The 25,366-nt window shown below is 40.8% G+C and overlaps 1 protein-coding gene across 2 annotated transcripts in view; it reads right to left on the bottom strand.

Annotated features, from left to right (window-relative positions):
• Positions 1 to 3,431: 3,431 nt before the first annotated feature.
• LOC137496976 (cationic trypsin-3-like) overlaps positions 3,432 to 25,366 on the bottom strand; it is a 52,661-nt gene continuing 30,726 nt past the window's right edge. Inside the window, exons 5-7 of one of the 2 annotated variants that reach the window (XM_068225215.1) lie at positions 20,847 to 20,960; positions 19,994 to 20,137; positions 3,432 to 3,683 (exon numbers count right to left, since the gene is read on the bottom strand). In XM_068225215.1, the coding sequence (XP_068081316.1) occupies positions 3,501 to 3,683; positions 19,994 to 20,137; positions 20,847 to 20,960 (441 nt within the window). In that variant the 3' untranslated portion in view covers positions 3,432 to 3,500. The remainder of the gene's footprint in view (positions 3,684 to 19,993; positions 20,138 to 20,846; positions 20,961 to 25,366) is intronic. The other variant, XM_068225216.1, reaches the window with a different exon arrangement.

Below are 25,366 nucleotides of genomic sequence, written 5' to 3'. Positions count from 1 at the left end.
ATGTGCAGAAAACATTGAGCAAGTAGGACAAATGCTGGCTCAAAACCTCTGACTGTCTCTGACAAAGATATCAGTAGAATTAGATTGGCAAGGACATCATCATTTACAACATTCTGTGTAAGCGGACTATTTGTTCTGCGATTGTGTCGAGCACACTGACTGACGAGTTGAAGACAGCACGGATATAAATTAGTGGAGATTTCATTGACACATGTAACCGAGGTCAATCCTTTCTGAAAACCACTATCACAGGCGATGAGAACTGGTTGAGCCAGTTCGATCCGGAGACTTAGCGACTATAAAGGGAAAGGGGTTCACCGGGTTCCCAGAAGGAGTCGCCTCTAAACGTCCAAGACCAAGACACTTTTGATGGCGTTCTACGGCAGCAATGGCATGATCCAGTAGGAATTCGTACCGAAGGGTGAAACCGTCAAGGCTGTATTCTACGCGAAAGTTTTGGAACTGTTGCTACTACGCATTCGGCGTGGTCGGCCAGAGATGTACAGAACTGGAAATTGGAGTGTCCTCCATGACAACACCCGCCCACACACAGTGATCGGTGTACGCAACTTCTTGGGAAAGCGGTGCGTAACTATTCTCGAACAACTACTGTACCCTCGGATCTAGTGATTGAAGACTTCTTTACCTTTTTCTCCAGCGCAGGGTAATCCTGAAATGCACACACATCGTGCTCATGTCCAAAGACGTGTGACATCAGTGCTTCGGTCGATTTCGAAATACGCCTTTACTATCAGTTTCCAGCTGCTGTATACACGTTAGCAAAAGTGTATCGAAGCCAATGGAGACCACTTTGAAAAAGGACTAAACGTATTTTCGTTGTCAATTCTATCTTCTCCTTGTTATGGTACGTATCATTCACTGAGCATGTTAGACGCACCTTGCATACGAGAAGGTGAGAATGTTAAAGAATCCTGATGATGTACCTCGAAAGGATTTCCCAAGTACGAGATGCTAATTTTAACCGGTACCAAGTTAATAGAGTCAAAGTTGTTTGGAAGATATCGACAGTGTTCTTAAATAATTGCTCCTTGGACACTAATTAGACTTGAACACATTCAACGTCCAAGAACAGCAAATTATGAAATCAAAACTTTCAGTGTTTAACAGATGTAAAGAAACTACTTGGTAAGTTGCAGAATGGATATGCCTCTGATCACCCTGTAGTGAAAGATCATTCTGATTGTAAAATGTTGAAAGCAGGAAGAAATGCAAAGAGATGGAAACTAGATAAGGTGACATTGGGGAATAAACGTACTGTATCAGCGAGGAAACATAAAAGATGGCAAGAAACACTTCCAGGAAATGAGTTATGTATACTATAAACAAAAATGAGACGGTGTCTGTTTGTTTGTTCCGGATATGCTCGAAAATTAGTTGACCGATTGAGCTAAAATTTGGTAAGGATATGCCATGAAATCAAGAGTTACGCAAGGGATACCTTTGACTTTGACATATTCCACCGGTTCGAACTGGCGGGGAATTTTACAGGGTATGCCCCAAATTTGAGCAATGTTTGCTCTCTATCAACTAAAATAACGAATTACCCTATCGAAAAACTAAGTGAGTCGTGTGGCCTTGAAATTACACTCCCAGCAAGGAAAGTTATGTGCATTTTCTTCGTAACTCTAATGGTTTTGGAGTAAATTAAACTTACTTGCGTTTTCGGCTGTGGTCGCCTTCGCTAATGAATATGCTACTCATTTAGGGAATAAATCTTTGTTCGTTTGTGAACAGGCCAACTGAAACATGAGCGCCCCATTCCAAGAAAAGCGTTTGTGGGCCACAGTTGTATTGTTGAGAGTGCGAAACGCGCTTTTCAATATTAACGAGAACTTCTGTGGGCTTTTTTTTTAAATTTATTCAGCCATTCTCATGATCATCGTCGTGTTACATGTACATTCCTTTTTCTGTCTTTGTAATGTTGTTGAGGTGTAGGATTCATATTTAGTGGGTTTATAATTGAAAACCTCCCCGTAATAAAGAAACAACCAACAAAATTTGAACTTCAAACTGGTTTACAGTCAGCAGAACTTTGTCCTCCATGGTGTGTGGATGGAACATTAGTGCTTGTGTTGATTCATCACCAGGTGTAATACTGTACATCATTAAAATAGAGGCCATAGACGAAATCATATCTATACTTCTAAATATTTTCTTGAAATTTGTATTGTAGTTGTTGTTATTTTTATTATTACACTAATATCACTTGCTATCATTTTTGTTCCAAGTGCATGCACAATATTTATCTTCTTATATACAAATGAAGGAAATATTTGCAGATTATTTCCCATTCTGTCACTTCCTACTCATACATGATTTATAAAACCTTTTAAAAATATTGTTTTTAAAAGATGAACTCATTCATACATTTTCATATGCTATTGGTTCAAGTTCAAGACACTGAAAATAATTTTCCTTTCACCTGGTAAATTACTGATTTGTTCCTTATTTCCTTATTCCGGGCATCTCTTTAGTTCACATTACATTATCTGGAGAACCTGTGCATCAATCACGGCCAGTTTTGCATGGCGTGCTCTCAAGTGTGGATATTTATGTACCTGATTTGATGGTCTACAAGAGCGAGTTGTACTTCCGGGACATCTCAGTTTAAATCTGCACGAATAACGGGTACTTGAATTACTTAAAGAGAAGAAGGAATGCTGGAAAGATAAAGCAGGAATCAGGGGATAGTTCACGACATACTGAGCCTAGTTGGTGAAGAACGATACTTCATATTTTTGTATATTTTTATAATGAAAGATGTAGACGGGTCGTTAAGTGGGAAAGACAGGAAGAAAATGAAAATACGTTGCAATCTGACACGGCATTCACTGCCGTAAGTAGGAGCACATAACCTTAAATTGTTGACGTTACCATGAGAAGATTTTTTTTTTTTTGCATTGGGAAAAACAACCAAAGTTATTCCATGTATCACATAAGTTGCAAAACCCAGATGGGGAGCCAAGGCATTGTTAATTAAAAAATCAGATTAATCCCTGCCATCTTCACGATTGATCCCGTATCTTAGGTCCCAAGTTAGATCAGGTCTTCAGTCAGGGATTGGTAAACTGATGTCTCCTCTGCCCAGTTCTGCAATGAAAGTATCTATGTTACCTCCGGGAAGGTGTGTGCAGGTATTCCTAGCTATGTGAACTTAATGGCACAAACTCGCAGTTCTCGCGTTGGAGGAAGTAAGCAATTAAGGATAACATCTCGAACCCCGTCCGTTCAGACCAATGTACAAACTAGAGATTGAGGAACCAGGGAGTAAATTATATCAAAATCAGAAGTTATATTGCAGCTTACGGATTAAATGTCTACACAATTCAAGGTTTGAGAATCATGGAGGATCTTGGACAAGTTGCTATGTGTATGACATTAAGGGAGTGAAGGTGAGATAAAACAAAATGCTCACATTATAAATTTAAATCAAGATATTTTACAGACTTTTGTGATATTGCAAATTTAATCTTCATAGTTCATTGCGATGTCTCCAAAGCTGCTAAGCGGCTTCTTATGGTGATATTAATCCAATTTATGTAGGCTGAAACACGAGTATCGATCCGCATAATGCTATGATAAGTGCCGTTTTCTATCATTCCCTCTCTGCTCACAATTCCGACCTGCAGTCCGTCCATGAAGATAGGTCCTCCAGAATCACCCTGAAAGAGAAGGTTACCATGAAGATAAACATTTATGATTTGAAGAGTCCACTGTAAAAAATGATATATGGAAGTCATTTGGAGGCACTTTTCCTAAAAATAAAAATATAAAAGCAAAGACACATAATTTCAACCATTGCTACTTTAATGGTTAACAACGTCATTCATAAGCTAATGCTGAGTACATGAACCATATAATGAATCATATAAAAATAGACATTTTATAGCGATATTTTCAGATTAAATGCAGAATGAAAAACATGAAGTACACGCAATGTCAATCTTATTGAAGAAAGAAGTATGTCCTTTCGTCAATATTATAACTTTCTCACGAGTAATTTAATAGCCTTAAATTAGTTGTAAAGAGCCTCCGTGGCACAGGTGGCAGCGCACCCGCCTCTCACCACTGGGTTCCGTGGTTCAAATCCCGGTCACTCCATGAGAGATTGGTGTCGGACAAAGCGGAGGCGGGACAGGTTTTTCTCTGGGTACTCCGGTTTTCCCTGTCATCTTTCATTACAGCAACACTCTCCAGTATCATTTCATTCCATCAGCCGTTCATTAATCATTGCCCGAGAGGAGTGCGACAGGCTTCGGCAGCCAGCACAATTCCCATCCTCGCCGCTAGATGGGGGCTTCATTCATTGCATTCCTGACGCGGTCGAATGACTGGTAACAGGCTGTGGATTTTCAAATTAGTTGCCAAGGTTCAAATATATTAATAAGCTTGTATAAGGTTGTGTACTATTCTTTGATGAGCACAATAATAAAAACACATGGTATAAAGTATTTCTGAACTCAGTGTTGTGGATGTGAGGTGTACAAATCTCTGCCTTTTGGACCACAGAATTGAGCTAAATGTAACCGGTCTCTCTATTTATCCTGAGAAATTCGTCGCTTTTCTTTATAAAGAAGACATGGAATAAGAAATTTGCCTGCTGAAAAATTATTGGCTCCTTGTGGGATTGTGGGATTGACAGACCTTACGATATTTGATTCGCAGGCGTCGTTGAATGTAGATCTGTAACCTGCTTCAAACAGTAGGTCTTGAGGGAAAGGGACCTTTGTTTGTGAACATAAACTGCAATAAATATTGTCCAGTTTGCAGGAGTGGCTGATCTACATCGATAAACTAAAAGGACGATGACGTCACTCGGGCAAATTGAAACACGTGAATCCTGGCTTCTGGCAATTCTGTGTACGATTTTCTTGTTTTTCAGGGCCATGTCACGATCACATTCGAAGTAAGAATGTCGTCGTATTGGAAAATTGACTTTGATTGTTTGCAGTCCTTCTGCAACTGATACTACATAATATAAAACCTAAACGCTGTGTATTTCTTATTCTACCCGCCACAAAAGTCAGAAAACATTACAGGTGTTTAATCATTGCATCATATTTAGTAAAAATGAAGTTATGTGCAATTATACAACTTCCTTTTCCTGCTACAGTCTCAGGGTAGCAGTAGATAAATAATTCAGATGTTGAAAGAATACAATGACAACTGTCTTCTATAATATACCTCATTAGTAGAGATATTTGGCAAGTGTAGGTTCTTCTGAACATCTGTGCTTTATTTTCACGCATTTTTTTCCTTGCATAGAATGTGTCAGCTCTTAGTTTGTGAACATCATGATCTATTTCAAGCTTTTGTAGTTGTGATTTTAAATCAGCCTTTTCGTAAGGTTTCAAAGAACTCATCAATAACTTTTCTTCTATCGCCTTTCTATCGGCCAGATATATGTTGCAAATGCTACAGGTATCACTACGATGGTATACAAATGATATATTAACATTTGTAAGAAACTTTAGGTAAAGTTTTGCCTTTGTATATTTCATACAACTATATATAAAAGCCAACGGCCGTAGCCGTATTGAAACACCGAATCCCGTGAGATCTCCGAAGTTAACCAACATTCGGCGTGGTCAGGAGTTGGATGGGTTGCCACGCGCTGTTGGTGGGGGTAAGGGAATGGAGGAGCGGAAAGGAACTGGCCACCCTACCGCACGTAAACTCCGGCTCAGGAACACCTCTGTGGAGGTTCGGACCTGCCTTCGGGCAGAATAACCCTTACCTACCTATATATAAAATTGGATGTTGGTATATTTGAGATTAATAGACTCAAAAATTACTTGACCGATTACGCTGAAAATTTTACAGTTTATTCATATTACTTCTGAGAGTATTTATGAAGTGGTTCCAGCGACATTGGATGGGTAGTTTTATTATTATGTGTAATGTTATGTAAATTTATTAAATTGCAAAGCCGCACCAAGATTGGATCGAATTGACGGACAGACTGTCGCTAGGCGACAGCAGCTAGGCGCTTTGTTTACTTGGTACAGCCTATCGGAGAGAAACCGAATAGCATATTCTGTTAATAATATGGATTGTTGGCTCTCCCAGATGCTCTCTCTGCTCCTCTAAACTGTTGTGAATTGTTAAGACCTCCAAAATCACCTTAGCGATCGGTATTAGGAACATTACAGAAGAGTTGCAAGAGAAAGATTAGAAACTGTTAAGGGAGGTGTTCCGAACTGAATGGAGATGACCAAGTAAAGGCAACGTTTCAGTACCATAACTTAAGTATTCTTTATTTCGTGCCTCAAGAGTCTATTGCAAATGAAGGGTGAAATGCAAAAATGATGGATGTCCGTTTTTAATCGAAAATGTGCTGAGGGTGCCATTATATTCATTATATGGTATAGAATATGAGGTGAAATTTTGTACTTACACAATGCAAAAGGTCCAAAAATAACAAAAGAAGAAGTATTACATTCCCTCACAATATCACCTAATGGTAAAGCAGTAGGTCGAAACCAGATACCAGCTGAGGTTCTAAAAGTAATAACTGAAGAGAATGTCGACCAAATTGATAAACTTTTCAATACAATTTTTGATACTGGAATAATCCCAGAGGACTGGTTGCAATCGACATTCATCGTAATTCCTAAGAAGTCTCATCCAAAGAAATGCAGTGACTACCGTCTCATAAGTCTGATGAGTCATATGTTAAAAGCATTCTTACGTATAATACACGCACGCATTAGAACGAAATGCGAAATAGACTTGGATGACAACCAAATGGGTTTCAGAAATACCTTTGGTACACGAGAAGCCTTATTCAGCGTCAATGTCCTGCTCCAAAAATGCCGCCAACTACACAAAGATGTACAGTAGTGTGCAAATTGATTGGGACAAGACGATTTATTACTAAATGTATAATACAGTTAGGAACTTACTGAATATTAATAACTAATGTGTCCTCCTTTTGCTATAATGACCATCAAACACGTTGTGGCGTAGATTCGATCAGGTTAGAGCAGATGTTTCGTTGTTCCTCGTCTTGAAACCACACTTTTACCACATTTACTAACATGCGTTCCTTTGTTGAACAGTCCATTTTACCAAGACACCTTTTCACAATACTCCACAAATTCTCTGTGGGGTTTAAGTCTGGTGAATTACCAGGCCACTGAAGCACATAAATGTTGTTTTCTTCCACGAATGTCTTGACTGCTTTAGAAGTGTGACACGGGGTCAGATCATGTTGAAATGTTCCTCCACCATCTGCGAAGGTCTGTAGGAATGGCACAATCCTGCGCCTAAGGATTTTCATGTATTTGGTTTAATTAATTATGCCATTAACTGGAAATAGAGCCCCAGGACTACTTGCAGTGAAGAAACCCCAAAACATTTTTGGGGGGATGTTTTACAGTCTGTTCAAGACGCTCAGCTCGCACTGTCTCTATTGTGTTTCGCCTAACAATCCGTGCTCTGTAACCTTCATCAATAAAATGTGATTCATCATTGAAAATTACATGTTTCTAGTCATTGGAGATCCAAGATTGATATATTTTGGCCCATGCCAACCGTTTTTTCTTCATGGCAGGCATTAACAACTGCTTCTTTATTGACTTCCGTGCCTTCCGCCCACAATCAAGAAGCCTACGCCGTACCGTTGAAGAATTTATTTCAACCTCAGTAACCAATAAATCTCTCTGAAGGTCTTTGCTTGTCTTGTGAGGATGAATTCTACTGTTTCTAAGTAGAATTTTTTCAGTTTTAGGGGTGGTTTTTCGTTTCCGCCCACATCTGCTTTTTCTCTTTGGAGACAATGAGGCAGTGTCGTGATATGTCCTAAGAAGTCTTGAAACACTAGATTTTCCCACACCAACAGAGGCAATGTCTCTTATAGTCATAGATGTGTGTTCACGAAGAGCAACTATTTTTGCCTGCTTCATTGGTGAAATGTCCATTTTAAAACAAACACAAAGTTTTCCTCTCGAGAACAAACAAATAACACACACTGTTGTTATACAACACAAGCACTCAACTGAACTGGAGGGGGCCAACCCGATAAAATCGGCTACAGCTAACCAACTTCAATTCTTTTTTAAAATATGAGCTTGTCCCAATTAATTTGCACGCTACTGTATTTGCATGTTTCATTGACTATGAGAAAGCTTTTGATAGAGTGAAACATGAAGAACTGATAGAGATTCTCCAACGAAAACATCTCGATGGAAAAGACATACACATCATACAGAATCTCTACTGGGGCCAACAAGCAACAGTCAAAATCAACCAAACCAAATCATCAGATGTCAAAATCAGGTTGTATACTCTCGCCGCTCCTTTTTAATATCTATTCTGACATCATTTTTAAAGAAGCTTTTGCATGATGTTGAACTGGGTGTGAAAGTAAATGGTGTTTTGATCAATAATATTAAATATGCAGATGACATTCTGATCCTGTGCAACACTATAGAAGGCCTTCAAGAACTCGTGAACCAAATCCATGTCAAAGGTTTACAGTATGGTCTCAATATAAATGTAGAAAAAACTAAGTTAATGGTATTTAGCAGAAATAGTAATGCAAATGTCACCTAATCATTAAACAAACGTAAAATAGAACAAGTCCACAAGTTCAAGTACCTCGGCAGCACAATAACAGACAGTACGGATGCATGCGGGGCATTTATAAGTAGAAAGTACGGCGTTCGAGAGCCACCTGGTACCTGGCACAAATGATGAATGGGATGTCTACCAACTGATTTTTACAGGGGAACTACGGCCAGCGGGCAGTTTACATCAGAATATAAAGAGATAAGAAACGGAGTGTCGCTGGCAGCATCTTGCTCAGCGCTGCCGGTCTAATGCTCCCCTTGCATTAGTAAACATCGTTTTTGACCGCATAGTTCTAGGCTGGTGTATGGTACAGCCGCACTATATTTGCTGCCTGCATATCAACATTGGCTAGTGTGTTCAGCAGCGACGAATACACAGACATTATTTTAATCTGGACAAACTGGTCGGAATGCAACAGAAGCTCCAAACAGACGTATGCCTTCTACACACGTACTTAACCGAACAGTGTTAGTTTCTGTTTCATACATGCAACTCTTCCATCGAGTGGAATGTCTACACTTGTATAAATTAATAAGTTATTCTATTTCCTTTTCTACATCTTTGGCGTGTCTACAAACAGTAGCGGTGGTTAGGGGGTGGCGGTAGGTGGGACAGTCACCCCCTCCACCACTTTGTGGAATAAACATTACATTTTTATTCCACTTTAGCCAGCCGGAACTAGGAATTATTTTTAAAAAGCTGTTTGTACAAACCTTATTATCTTATCTGCTATTTCCTTCGTTTATTTTTTTTAATTATTAACATAGTTATTGACGGAAATAAGCACAAAATGCTGTTCGTCGCGGCTAACTAGTTTGTATAGCACTACGGAAAGTAGTGGAGACTTTGCATGTGCTGTGAGGAAGGGTAGTAGTGGTACATATGTTTTTGCCGAGGTCGTGGCCACTGAGTTATAATTCACCCACTTGCCGCACCCATTCATCAGTCTGGCAGTCTCTTTAGTGTATGTTAATATCTTAGTGAGTATTCAGATACTAAATGATTTTTAATTGCATAATCATGCCGTACTTATATTTAATTATACGGGGCGAGGTGGCCGTGGGGTTACGGGCGCGCAGCTCTGAGCTTACGCTCGGGAGATAATATTTTCGAATCCCACTGTCAGCAGCCCTGAAGATGGTTTTCCGTGGTTTCCCATTTTCACACCAGGCAAGTGCTGGGGCTATACCTTATTTAAGGCAGCGGTCGCTTCCTTTCCACGTGTAGCCCTTTTCTGTCTCATCGTCGCCATAAATCCTGTCTATGTCAGTGCGACGTAAAGCAAATTGAAAAAAAAATCACTTGTAATAGTATTTAATCGGGAGCATATACCAACGTTCCTAAATTATTTCTTTGTGTTATGTTATTTGTTAAGTAAATGCCCCGTACTATGTTTGTGAGACCTGGTGAAAATATTATTATATAGCAATGAATCAAAATCTCCAAAAACTCTTATTATGAACAATCCACGGGGCAGATTAATTTCAATTACATATAAAATAACATAATACAAACGAAATAATTTAGTCCGGTGAAAGTAATGTTGCTATTCTCTCGCGTTGAAATTACTATTACAATTAAATATCTCTTTTTTACAATTGACTTTACGTTGCACCGACACAGATAGAACTTATGGGAAGGAAGCGCCCGTGGCCTTAATTAAGGTACAGCCTCATCATTTGCCTGGTATGAAAATGGGAAGCCACGGAAAACCATCTTCAGGGCTGTCGAGAGTGGGATTTGAAACCACTATCTCCCGAGTGCAAGCTCACAGCTGCGCGCCGTAACCCCACGGCCACCTCGCCCAGTACAATTACACAGATGTACGGCATGATTATGCAATTAAAAATAATTTAGTATTTGAAAACACACTAAGAAACTAACAGAAAGTAAAGAGACTGCCAGACTGACGAATGCGTGCGGCAAGCGGGTGAATTATAACTCAGTGGCCACGACCTCAGCAGAAAATATGTACCCCTACTACCCTTCCTCAGAGCACATGCAAAGTCTCCACTACTTGCCGTAGCGCTATACAATAAAGGAAAGTTTTAGCATATAAAACAACAAGGCTTGTACAAATAGCTTTTTTAATATAATTCCTAGTTCCAGCTGGCTAAAGTGGAGTAAAATGTAATATTTACTCTACAAAGTGGGGGTGGGAGCGACTGTTCCTCCTCACCCCAGCCCGTAACCGCCGCTACTGTTTTTTTGCTATTGGCTTTACGTCGCACCGACACAGATAGGTCTTATGGCGACGATGGGACAGCAAAGGGCTAGGACTGGGAAGGAAGCGGCCGTGTCCTTAATTAAGGTACAGCCTCAGCATTTGCTGGTGTGAAAATGGGAAACCACAGAAAGCCATTTTCAGGGCTGGTGACAGCGGGGTTTGAACCCACTATCTCCCGAATACTTATTACTGGCCGCACTTAAGCGACTGCAGCTATCGAGCTCGGTACTACTGTTTGTAGATACGCCAAAGATGCAGTAAATGAAAACTAATAACTTATTAATTTATACACGTGTAGACATTCAACTCGATAAAAGATTTGATTGTATGGAACAAAAACTAATACTGTTCGGTGAAGTACGTGTGTAGAAGGCGTACGTCTGTTTGGAGCTTCTGTTGCATTCCGACCAGGTTGTCCAGCTTAAAATAATGTCTATGTATTCACCGCTGCTGATCACACTAGCCATTGCCGATATGCAGACAGCAAAAATAGTGCGGCTCTACCATACACCAGCCTATAACTATGCGGTCGAAAACGACGTTTACTAATGCAAGGGGTGCATTATACCGGTAGCGCTCAGTAACATGCTGCGAGCGACACTCCGTTTCCTATCTCTTTATATCCTGACGTAACCTGCCCGCTGGCTGTAGTTCCCCTGTGAAAATCAGTTGGCAGACATCCCAATCATCACTTGTGGATGCGGGGCATTTATAAGTAGAAAGTACGGCGTTCGAGAGCCACCTGGTATATTATATGATCTACACGATTTAAACTGTCTCTGCGACTGTCACCAATCAGCCTTGCGATCCCAAAAGCAGTGGATTCAACACTAATTTCGGTCAATTTAGACTATTTACTATGAAACCCCTTTCAGCCTCCCGTCTTAATGGAGGCTGAACGTGGACTTAAACGGTATTCAGAGCGTCACAATTCGTCTCAACGACACATGAACAATTAATATCGCTTATATTCCAGTATTTTTAAATGTCATCTCCTCCCATTTCCCACCCCCAGCGGGAGTTGGTATGTTTCATCGCTATAGTACCGAGATTCGCTGAGAGCTATTCTGGAACACACCCACATGTCGGTCACTTTTACATTCATTTTCACCTCTTCTCAACTACAGTACTAAATGCGGTGAAGTATGTTGCCAAATAGACATTATGACTTTTTCATTAAATAGTGATATGATAACTCATCACGGAACAAATAGTGAAAGGAGGACATGCACATGTAAAGTATGTCATAGAGAATTTCCAGGGGAGCATAAGCTCAAGAACTTAACAGACACGTCTACAACATTCAGAGGAGAAGCTATGGAAGAAGGAAGCGTGGAAGGGTACGCTTTCACCAAGAAGGAATCTCATCCCTCCCTGGGGAAAAAGTGTACAAATGTCAATAATGTAACAATACGTTTTAGCTTATTGTTTATCTCGAAAAACAATTGCATCCACTCGGAGGTGAGACTACACAAGCCTATAACATTCAGTAATACGTTTTCACGAAACAAACTAGGAAATAACCTATAAAATAATACTCTTTAAGACCTGCTCATATGATGAGTTAAACTGATCACTGCCCCTACATTCCAGGAGGCCATAGCCCTTAGGGGATTCACAAGGCTATTTATTTAATTATTATGTATTTATTTATTATGACTTAACATTCCAGAGTGTCACAGTTGAAGTCAGCGACCGGTATTATATATTAATATCAGTCATTTCCGTTTACTTTTATATTTTACCACGTCCGCTAGGAGTGCACGGTGTGTTTTACCCAAAAATATATCTTTCAGATAGTAAGTCATATGTGTACCAATTTTGTATGAGGGCTGTGTTGGAAGAAACACGCATACATCCGTAATTTCGAGCATTTTGGACAATTTCTTTTCCACCCTTTCCCATCTCGATGCAGATGGGGCTGAACGTGGACTACAACGATGTCCGGAGTGTCACTATTCTTCTCAGCGACCACAAAACCATGATTCGACATTATTTTCGATTATTTTTACATCTCAGCCCCTCCCACCCTACTCCTAGGGGCGCTAGGTTTACCATACCAGCTCGCAGTTTGTCTCCTGATAGTAAGTCGTAAGTTATCAAGTTTCGTTGAAATCTCTCCCGTAGTCCAGAAAAGTACGGATTCAACAGTAATATCGGTCGTTTTTAATTATAATTATATTTCGCCCTCTTCCCTAGAGCTTCCAGGGGTGTCTTGCCCCCGCACAGTATTACTTCCATATAGTAGGTAATATTTGTACCAAGTTCAGTTGACACCTATGCTGGAACATATATTCAAACATACATAATCTCGGTCATTTGGACGTTTTCTTTTCTTCGCTCCTTCTCACGCCCCTGCTGATTGGAGCTCAACTTGGCCTTAAAAGACATCCGGAGAGTCACTATTCATTTCAGCGACCACGAAAAGTATGCATTCGACACAATTTTCGATTATTTTCATATTCCACACCCCTCACCCCCGCCCCTAAGTGTGCTAGGGATGTTTTGACCCCCACGCGGTTTGTCTCCTGATAGTAAGTCATAAGTGTACAAAGTATGGTTAAAATCATCTCGGCAGTCCAGAAAAAATGGATTCGGCACTATTATTGGTCGTTTTTATATTTTCATTTCACCCCTTCCCCTAAAGTTTCTACGTGAGTCTGGTCCCCACCGCATACTTCAAACATAGTAATATTTACGCTAAATTCAGTTGACATCTGTGCTGGAAAACATACACATACATCCATAATCTCGGTCATTTTTGTCATTTTATTTTTTTAACCTTTTTCACCCCCTATGCCAAGGGGGCTGAACTTGGACTTAAAAAAATCCGGAGTTCACTGTTCATCTCAGTGACCCCTACAACTTAGGTTCCGACACTATTTTCGTTTATTTAAAATATCTCAGACCCTCCTACCCCCACCACAAAGAGGGCTGTACTTGGCCTTACAAAAATTCCGGGGTGTCACTATTCATCTCAGCGACCCCAAAACAATGGATTCGACTCAATTTTCTATTATTATTATTATTATTATTATTATTATTATTATTATTATTATTATATATTTTGCGAATGAGCCCATTAGGACTACGCAAAGTACTTAGAGACAGGCATTTGCCTTTCTTTGTGCCCACACTTCCTTCATTCGTTTGCTGTGTGCCTCTTTTCTCTCTTGAGACCATGTTGTTCCAGTCTTTTCTTTGGTTTTTCCTCTTGGTCAACTTGCCACTTATGAACTTTGGTTCTGAAGATAACCCGGCTTTGGATGTCTTCAGGTGTAATTCCTGCCAGTTTGAGATCTGTTTTAATTTCGCCAATCGATTTTATTGTGTCTGTTTTGGCTTTACTTCGGTTTTCATCTGGGTTCATCCTTTTTATATGTCCAAAGAATCTTAATCTGCGTTTTCTGATGTCGCTGTGAATGTTAGAAAATTGTTTGATTTCCTGTTTCCCTCTAAGGGGGTTCTGTTCATCTACGAGTTTTGGGCCTAAAATTTTTCTAATGATCTTGCGTTCCTTTTTCTGAATATTTTCTAGATCAGTTTTCCTGTTAAAAATTAGTGTCTCTGATCCATAGACGCATTCTGGTTTTATAACTGTATTATAGTGTCTTAGTTTTGCATGCTTGGAGAGACACTTTTTGTTATAGATATTTTGGGTGAGTCTATACGCAGTTTCCATTTTTTGGCATCTAACTTCATTGGCTTTTGTTTCCATTCCATTCTCCTGAATTATTTCACCGAGATATTTGAATTGCTGGACCCGTTTTATATTGCCATATTTTGTCTCCATGAATTTAGGGGCTTCTTTGCTGCAGGTCATGTATTCAGTTTTTTCAAACGATATTTGGAGGCCGACTTTTTCCGCTGTTTCTTTCAGGAGTTCGATCTGGTTTATGGCTGTTGAAACGTCACGAGTTAAGATTGCCAGATCGTCCGCAAATGCCAGGCAGTCTACTGCTAATTTGCCCCTACCAAGAGTGATTGGTTGGTCAATCTTGAGGACAGACTTCTGTTTGCGCCATTCCTGTATTACCTTTTCAAGGACGCAGTTGAAGAGTAGTGGAGAGAGCCCATCTCCCTGTCTTACTCCTGTTTTGATCGGAAAAGGGTCTGAGATTTCCCCCATGAATTTAACCTTAGATTTTGTGTCTGTCAATGTCTCTTTTACAATTGCGAGTGTTTTACGGTCTAGACCCTGTTCTTTTAATATCTGAAACAGTGATTGACGATCAACAGAATCATAGGCCTTTTTGAAATCAACAAAAGTACAAACTACATTTTTGCTACAAATTCTTTGATGCCTTAGGATTAACTTTAGGTTCAAAATTTGCTCTGGACATGAACGGCCTGGTCTGAAACCTGCTTGATATTCTCAAATTTTTGTTCTAGTTGCTGTTGGGCTCTATCGAGAAGGCACTGAGATAAAATTTTGTAGGCAACAGATACCAATGAGATTCCTCTGTAGTTATTTACGTCTGTAAAGGATGAATTAGTGCACTTTTCCAATCTTCTGGAATTTGTTCTGTTTCCCAAATCTCTTGGATGATACCGGTGAATTCTTGTATAGTATTAGGGCCTGCTGATTTGAGAATTTCTGCTATAATCCCATCCTCACCTGCAGCTTTATTCATTTTAAGTCGCATTATCTGTTTGGTAATTTCTTCTTCATCCGGTGGTACTGAATTTGGGTTTGTGAAGTCAGGTTCCTGCGGTGGAAATCTTTGTGTTGGCTCTGGGCAGTTAAGCAGTTCTTCAAAATACCTTGCAAGTTCGGTGCAGTTTTCTTGATTGTTCAGTGCAAATTGCCCATTTACTTTCTTAAAGCAAAGATTTTGTGGCTGATACCCTGTTAGCTTTGTTTTGAAGTTCTTGTAGAAATTTCGTGTGTGGTTTTTTACGAAGTCCTTTTCAGTTTCTAGTAGTTGATCTTTCTCGAATTTCCTTTTGGTCTGTCGGATTAATTTCGCTGCCTCTTTCCTGACTGCCAAAAACATTTTGTGATTCTTATCGGTCTTTTTGCTGTTCCACTTATTGTATGCATTCTGCCGGGATTGAATGGCTTGTTCACAGTCTGCGTTCCACCAAGGGTGTTTTTTTTCTTTTCTGCAGAGGAATCAGTGTTTGTGCTGTTTCAATTAGTTTGGTCTTGAGTTGGTGCCAATTGTTGTTGTTATTATTATTATTATTATTATTTTATCTTCGTCCACACCCCAAAGGGGGTTTAAATTGGACTAAAAAATCAGGAGTGTCACTATTCATCCAGCGACACCAGAAAACTATGGATTCAATACTATTTTCGATTATTTTTATATCTCCCCCTCTCGGCCCCCACCCCTAAAGGATAAAAATCCGGAGTGCCACTATTCATCTCAGCGGCCCTGAAAACTGTGGATTTGACACTATTTTCCATTATTTTTAAGTCTTATTCCTCCCTCGCCGTAACCCGAAAGAGTGTTCAATATGGACTTTTTAAAAATTCTGATTGTGACTATTCATCTCAGTGACAGTGAAAACTGTGGATTCAACACTATTTCCGATTTTTTTAAATATCTCACCCCACTCGAACCGCAACCCTAAGGGATAAGAAGTCCTGAGTTCCATTATTCATCTCAGCGCCCCCGAGGACTATTGATTCGACACAATTTTCGAATAGTCTTGCATTTCACTCCTCCGCGCCACCACCCCAAACGTTGCTGAAATTGGATTTTAAAAATCATGAGTGTCACTATTCCTCTCAGCGACCCCGAAAACTGTGTATTCAACATTATTTTCGATTATGTTTATCTCGCTCCTCGACCCCCACCCCAAAGGGGTAAAAACAATCGGAGTGCCACTAATAATCTCAGCGATCCCGAGAACTATGGATTCGACACTGTTTTCGATTGTTTTTATATCTCACTCCCCCTCACCCCCACCCCAAAGGGGACTGAACTTGGACTTTAAAAAATCCGGAGTATCACTATTCATCTCAGCGACCCCGAAAATTATGGATTCGACACTATTTTCGATTATTCTTATATCTCACGCCCTCGCCCCGCCCCCCCCCCCCCCCTGACTTCTCTCTCCCTCACGATGTTTGTCTCCTGATACTAAGTCACAAGTGTATCAAGTTTGGTTGAAATCGCTCTAGTGATTTAGGAGATGTAATACATACATACAATGACATTTATATATATATAGACCTATATTTAGATTACATAGACTCGCCCTTGCTCGCTGGGAACCCCCAGTTGCTCTTCGTTAAGACTGGGTCATTCCACTGTTGATATTTTATGTCTTCACAGTTTCATAAATATTTTACACATCTAACACAAAGGTACATTCTTCAAACTGGACAGACCTACCAAAGTTGGTCCTATGACATGAAAGTACATCTCGAAGAGGAAGTGCAACTAGAAAACCATCCCCTATTAACAGTAATCAGAGATAAAACATGGAAGGGATAAGACAATTCCAAAAATGAAGGTATCTGCCAAAGAGAGACAAGGGCCACGAAGGGCATGAAAATGAAAGACTCCCTAGGTGTCGATACCTAATATCGTCGGGGTCGGAAATGAACAAGGGTTGAACAAGGGAGGTGGGACAGAATAGACGAAAGTGAGGAGCCTGGCACAAGTAAGTGGAAGCAATGCCAGGACGCAGCTAAGGGCCCGTGGTCGCCAACCCACGCTCCCAAGTTCGCAGCCCCTGCGGCCCCTTTTAGTCACCTCTTATGACAGGCACGGGATACCGTGGGTGTTATTCTACCCCTCCCCCACACAGGGGATTATAGAAGTGTCACTTCAATTACATTGACATATAGCACCTAGCCTCTGATGCACCTTGACCTGGTTTCAGGATGACAATCACTCGGGTCTTCCTCCAAACTATCCTCGAGATTTAGGTTTTCAACTAAGATCTTGTACCGTTTGTTTCGGAGGCCTTTTTTTAACTTTGTAACTAATAATGTAACTTATCCCTCAGGTTTGCCTCCCGGTATTTCTGTGTCGCCCTACACATGCGCTGAAAATCTATGCTCATTACTTGAAGAGTTTTATGTAGTGATGCAAGATTTCTGTGCCTCTATGTTAGGATATTTTTTCTGCCTTGTGTAGATTGGGATTAGCCCTCATTTCAATCGTCATCCATCGTTGCATACTTCCTTTTAAGGTTGTGATTAAATTTCCTTTGTGCATTGCGCATGTCTGTAGGCGCGATTACTATGTAAATATTTTTGAATTGTGTTTTCTTATTTCTTTTATGAGTTTTGATTTGTTTATTTTTTTAAATAAATGTGTGTTATCCAAGGGCAATTACCCTCTACGTCCTTTCTTCGCAATACTTCCCATTACCTCTCAGTGTTCCATGACGCTTTCCGCATCTATTCTGTAGTTGTCATGTTTCTAACCAGTTTTTTTAGTGCATCGCTTCTGTTGAACCTTAAGTTTCGTTTACTGTGTTTACTGTATTCATAAATTTATTATCAATATTATGTTATTTGTATAACCAAGCCACTTAACGGTTATACAAACCTTTGGTAACCTTAGGCAGTTATTGAAGAAATAAATAAACCACCCCTTCACCCTGGTACCTAAGTGTTTAATCTACTCCACTCTCATATCATCCAATCACCTTGCCTCGCCTATCTTGGACTTCTTAATGGCTCCTTCTATTCATTCATGGTGATGTCTTCTGTGAGGTCACTCGTCTCCACGACGGATTGCCTTTCCAAATTCGCTCTGCTTATGCGCCCTCCAATTTTCCCGTTCAGCAAAAGTTGACGACCAGTAGCATCCGAGGACAAGTTGACATGCACCGGGGATTTAATAAAGTCATTATTAAGCTTTTTCAATAGTCTCGAAGCTTTCTGGCAACTGTTAGAAATATCCAGTTCTTCGAGGGTGGAAATCCAACGCTCCCTTTTGTTCGCAGCTAATGATGTTCACAAAACCAAACCTTTATTAAGGGTTTCTTCTCCAAGTGGGTCTCGAGCAAGTAAGTATTCGTATTCAGATAACACAACTGACGTGTCTCTATTGAGTCCAGTAACATAGTTTGTACGACATCCACAAGGAGTTAAGAGTCTAGAACTCTTCTTTACAGCTTCCACAAACAGACCGTAAACATTTCTAAAGTTAACTAAATCAGGTACAGCATCTTACAAACAAGTAGTGAACAAGTTCCAGTCAGCTTTCTTGAAATTAAATCGTCTACGGTAAGTATAAACATAGGGCGCTCTGCCGCAATAACCTAAACTATGACTGGTCAGTACTACTAATGTGGCAGGCGGGGGGGGGGGGCAATGCTCTTCACACACACTGCTGAACGATTCCTTCGCTCACAAAAATTAGGTCTGGATTGTACCTCCGATTGCATCGTCCCCTATTAAAAGAAGAAGGCAGTTTGTCATCATGGATCAAAAGTAGCTGATTAGCCCTTGCCCACTCCAGCACTGCCTCTCCATCATCATTGTCGAGTTCATATTCCCAGACAGAGCTGTGGCTCCTGAATCTCCAATAAAAATAAGCACAATCTGATTGTCATAATTTCGTGACCTCTGGAAGTGGAATACACTGCCAGGTTGTTTATACACAGATGAAAGAGTACAGCGATTCAGCTCAACTGTAAGAATCTCTACATCATCATCCCTCCGCGAAATGTCAGTTCATATAAGAGCGATACAAGGCTTAACAAAAATGGCACTACAATAAAGTTGATCATGTATCTCTACCACTAAGTGCATACCTCTTAGCCGATGCTGATTAATGTCTCAGTGTGTTTCTTGTACACAAACGATGTCATAACAATGTATTTTATAAATAACTTGGAAAAGATCTTCTTTTTCCGAAGATATTCCCTGAATATTTATGGACATAATTATCAACTGGTTTCCAGAAAAGGACCGTTTTAGTTTCATATCCTTCAACGCGTCTGTTTGAAAAGGATCAGCCACCAGATCATTCCTAATCATTCTCTGACGTTTCTCAGGGTACGCCCGACATTTTTGTCTCGATTACCCTGAATACATATCGTTGCAATCTACCGAGAGGTTCCTTTCCTATAGCCCGGTGGACCATTGAAGTACGTAGGGTAGAATAACGGTGTAGCACAAGTAATGTATTTAGTATCAAGAGATAAGAACTCACAGGAAAATATCGTAACAGCATTTCGTTTTAGAATGATACTTACCGAACACGCGGTTCCAGTAGTGATAGTTGGAAAGAAACACAGGGTCTTAGATTCATCGTATCCAATTGCAGAGCATAAGCTTTGGTTGAGAGGAACGTGCTCCAATTTCTTAAGATACGGAGAGTCAACTGTGCTGTCCGTAGTCTGGAAACAATGCAATAGAGAAAGGAATTAGATTTACTGACATTTTCCAGTGCTATAGATTTCGTTAATAAGTCGCATGTCTCTCCATTCTGTAAACAGACGAATTTAATTTTAATATTCAGTAATTATCCTAATGTATTGAGCTTGTTGAATTCTATGAACGGCTCACACATCTCGGTACCATGGTAAGTACTTCGTTTCTTTTGTGACGAAGAATATATCATCTGTCGTAACAGGAAATGTGTTCATCGTATGAATAAATATTCTAATACAACCGTAAACAACGAAAGTTTTCCTCAGCACCATTCTTTCTGATCGAGTTATCTAGTACGAATTAGCATAGCGTTAAAACATTGAGGATACCACAAGTAGGATTAGCAGAAATGACTCTGAAATAGTTGGGTATCAGGCAGATAAAAATGCTTCAATTCTCTGTTTAAATTCAAAGGTAGTTTGCGAATGGACCAGCAGTCATCATGTTCCGTCGTTCAAGGAACAGATATGCGGCGACAGTTAGTAGTAATACTGCATGTGTTTTGTTTTATGTTTGATATGTTGTTCTTAGCGACAGAGAATCGTAGAGGTTGTCACGAAATTAATAAAATATCAATAGATTTATCGTTCGACTGGACACATTTACTTATCGCTACAAATATATTTAGCAAATCAGCCACTGACTGCTACAGTTATCGTTCTGGGCGATACTTACGGAAGTTGCTCCCCATCCAACGTAAGTGATTTCGTTGCTCGTCAGACGCTGCCCTTGTACAGGTAGAGAAACGGTCTTGAAGTAGGGGTCAATAGTGGACATCGATCTAGGTAGCTGTGGGAACAATACAGTGTGTTAAATACATATTGCATATTCCACTGCAAGGCTTTCTGTTAGGGAAGTGATTTTCTGGAATTCCATATTCATTAAATATAGCTGAGGTTCACATATCCCTTACAGACCTGGTATTCACATTTGTGACTGCCGTTTCTGAATTGTATTAACACTAGAGTTTAGTTGTGGTGGAGTTGGGACCCATGTCACATGATTGTGAGAATTCGGAGGATCAAGTAGGCAGTGCCTTTTCTTGACGTTTTCCAATACTGGCGTCGGCAATTCCAAAAACATTGACCGTTGTACTTGTTAAATATCAGCATGACTACATCTCATCACTTTTTTATTACTGAACTGAATAATAAATAGTAATATTCACTAGTAAGTTCTTGGAAAACGTTTCTAAGCGCTTTGGTTTGAAATCTATATTGATTTCATTAAGATATACCAGGTGGCTCCCGGACGCCGTACTTTCTACTTATAAATGTCCCGCATGCGTAAGTGATGTGTGGAGTGTCTACCACCTACTTTTAACAGGGGAACGACTGCCAGCGGGCAGGTTCCGTCAGAATATGAAGAGATAAGAAACAGAGTGACACTCGCAGCATGTTACTCAGCGTTCCCGGTCGAATGCACCCCTTGCATTAGTAAACATCGTTTTCGACCGCATACTTCTAGGCTGGTGTATGGTACAGCCGCACTATATGTACTGCCTGCTTATCGACAATGGCTAGTGTGTTCAGCAGCGATGAATACACATACATTACATTTAACTGGACTGCCAGGTCGGAATGCAACCGAAGCTCCAAACAGACATATGCCGTCAACACAAGTATGTCACCGAACAGTACCGTGTTTGTTTCATACAAGCAACTCTTTTATCGCGTGGACTGTCTACACGTGTATAAATTAACACGTTATTAAATTTCCTTTTCTGCATCTTTGACGTGTTACGAAACAGTTGCGGCGATTAGGGGATGGGGCGAGAAGGGAACGTCGCCCCCGCCCCTCGCCACTTTGTGGAGTAAACATTACATATTCACTTTAGCCACCTGGAACTAGGAATTATATATATTCTTTTGTTAATTGCTTTACGTCGCACCGACACAGATAGGACTTATGGCGACGATGGGATAGAAAAGGCCTAGGAGTTGGCAGGAAGCGGCCGTGGCCTTAATTAAGGTACAGCACTAGCATTTGCGTGGTGTGAAAATGGGAAACCACGGAAAACCATCTTCAGGACTGCCCACAGTGGGATTCGAACCCACGATCTCCCGGATGCAAACTCGCAGCTAATTAGTTTTAAAAGAAACGTTATCTGTACAAGCCTTTGTTTCTTATCTGCCATTTCTTTCCTTTATTTACTTTAATTTTATTAACATAATGTTTGGCGGAAATAAGCACCAAATGCCGTTCGTCGCGGCTAACCGATTTGTATAGCGCTACGGCAAGTAGTGGAGACTTTGCATGTGCTGTGGGGAAGGGTAGTAGGGGTATAATGTTTTTGCCAAGGTCGTGGACACTGAGTTATAATTCACCCGTATGACGCACGCATTCGTCAGTCTGGCAGCCTCTTCAGTGTCTGTTAGTTCCTTAGTGTGTATTAAAATACTAAATAACTTTTAATTGCATGATCATGCCGTACTTCTATTTAATTGTACCGGCTGAGCTAGCCATGGAGTTAGGGCCGCGCAGCTGCGAGCTCGCACCCTGGTGATAGTGGTTTCGATTCCCACTGCCGGCAGCCCTGAAGACGGTTTTCCGTGGTTTCCCATTTTCACACCACGCAAATGCTGGGGCTGCACCTTAATTAAGGCCACGGCCGCTTCCATCTCATTCCTAGACCATTCCCGTCCCATCGTCGCCATAAGACCTATCTGTGTCGGTGCGACGTAAAGCAAAATAGTAGAATATTTTTTTACAATTGGTTTTACGTCGCAACGACACAGATAGGAATTATGGCTACGATGAGACAGGGAAGGGCTTCGCGAGGAAGGGAAACGGCCATGGCCTTAATTAAGGTGCAGCCCCAGCATTTGCGTGGTGTGAAAATGGGAAACCACGGAAAACCGTCTTCAGGGCTGCCGGTAGTGGGATTCGAAACCACTATCACCCGGGTGCGAGCTCGCAGCTGCGCGGCCCTAACTCCACGGCTAGCTCAGCCGGTACAATTAAATAGAAGTACGGCATGATCATGCAATTAAAAGTTATTTAGTATTTTAATACACACTAAGGGACTAACAGACACTGAAGAGGCTGCCAGACTGACGAATGCGTGCGTCATACGGGTGAATTATAACTCAGTGTCCACGACCTTGGCAAAAACATTATACCCCTACTACCCTTCCCCACAGCACATGCAAAGTCTCCACTACTTGCCGTAGCGCTATACAAATCGGTTAGCCGCGACGAACGGCATTTGGTGCTTATTTCCGCCAAACATTATGTTAATAAAATTAAAGAAAATAAAGGAAAGAATTAGCAGATAAGACACAAAGGCTTGTACAGATAACGTTTCTTTTAAAACTAGTTAGCTGTGAGTTTGCATCCGGTAGATCGTGGGTTCGAATCCCACTGTGGGCAGCCCTGAAGATGGTTTTCCGTGGTTTCCCATTTTCACACCATGCAAATGCTGGTGCTGTACCTTAATTAAGGCCACGGCCGCTTCCTTCCAACTCCTAGGCCTTTTCTATCCCATCGTCGCCATAAGTCCTATCTGTGTCGGTGCGACATAAAGCAATTAGCAGAAACAAATATATATATATAATTCCTAGTTCCAGGTGGCTAAAGTGAATATGTAATGTTTACTCCACAAATTGGCGAGGGGCGGGGGCGACGTTCCCTTCTCGCCCCACCCCCTAATCGCCGCAACTGTTTCGTAACACGCCAAAGATGCAGAAAAGGAAATTTAATAACGTGTTAATTTAAACACGTGTAGACAGTCCACGCGATAAAAGAGTTGCTTGTATGAAACAAACACGGTACTGTTCGGTGACATACTTGTGTTGACGGCATATGTCTGTTTGGAGCTTCGGTTGCATTCCGACCTGGCAGTCCAGTTAAATGTAATGTATGTGTATTCATCGCTGCTGAACACACTAGCCATTGTCGATAAGCAGACAGTATATATAGTGCGCCTGTACCATACACCAGCCTAGAAGTATGCGGTCGAAAACGATGTTTACTAATGCAAGGGGTGCATTCGACCGGGAACGCTGAGTAACATGCTGCGAGTGTCACTCTGTTTCTTATCTCTTCATATTCTGACGGAACCTGCCAGCTGGCAGTAGTTTCCCTGTTACAATTAGGTGGTAGACACCCCACACATCACTTATGCATGCGGGACATTTATATGTAGAAAGTACGGCGTCCGGGAGCCACCTGGTATGTATATATAAAACTGATCATATTTAATTTTAGGTCAAGGCTGTTGAATCAACCTTTCTTTGATGGGCAAGTCAGATTTATCGAATGATCCAGACTGCATATTGCAGATAATTGAAGGGGTCACATCAGACCTCGATTTAAGTGACAGTGGTGGTGATGACTGGGCTCAATCCAGAGAAAATAATACTGATGTTGATCTCGAAAGCAGTGAATGAGATATTAATGTAGGAAGTGACTATCAATGTCACTACTGATCTGCGTTTAGGAGAATCGCCCAGATGGCAGATTCCCTATCTGTAGTTTTCCTAGCCTTTTCTTAAATGATTGCCAAGAAATTGGAAATTTATTGAACATTCCCGTTGGTAACTTAGTCCAATCCCTAACTCCTCTTCCTATAAACGAATATTTGCCCCATTTTTTCCTCTTGAATTCCAGCTTTATCTTCATATTGTGATCCTTCCTACCTTTAAAGACACCACTCAAACTTATTCGTCAATTGGTGTCATTCCACGCCATCTCTCCACTAACAGCTCGGAACATACCACTTAGTCAAGCAGCTCGCCGCCTTCCTCCCAAGTCTTTGCAGTCCAAACTTTGAACATTTTCATAACGCTACTCGTTTGCCGGAAAACACCCAGAACAAATCGAACTGCTTTCTTTGGATTTTTCCAGTTCTCGAATCAAGAAATCCTGGTGACGGTCCCATACTCTGGAACCATACTCTGTTTAGGGTCTGACCAGAGACTTATATGCCCTCTCCTTTACATCCCTACTACAACACCTAAATACCCTCTTAACCATATGTAGAGATCTGTACTCTTTATATAAAGTCATTTCTATGTGATTACCCCAATGAAGATCTCTTTTTTTTCTAGTGGTTTTACGTCGCACCGACACAGTTAGGTCTTATGGCGACGATGGGATAGGAAAGAGCTAGGAGTTTGAAGGAAGCGGTCGTAGCCTTAATTAAGGTACAGCCCCAGCATTTGCATGGTGCGAAAATGGTAAACCACGGAAAA

This window comes from Anabrus simplex, chromosome 1 (genome assembly GCF_040414725.1).
Source record: "Anabrus simplex isolate iqAnaSimp1 chromosome 1, ASM4041472v1, whole genome shotgun sequence".
Taxonomy (NCBI): Eukaryota; Metazoa; Arthropoda; class Insecta; order Orthoptera; family Tettigoniidae; genus Anabrus; species Anabrus simplex.
This window is presented reverse-complemented; position numbering and strand designations above follow the sequence as displayed.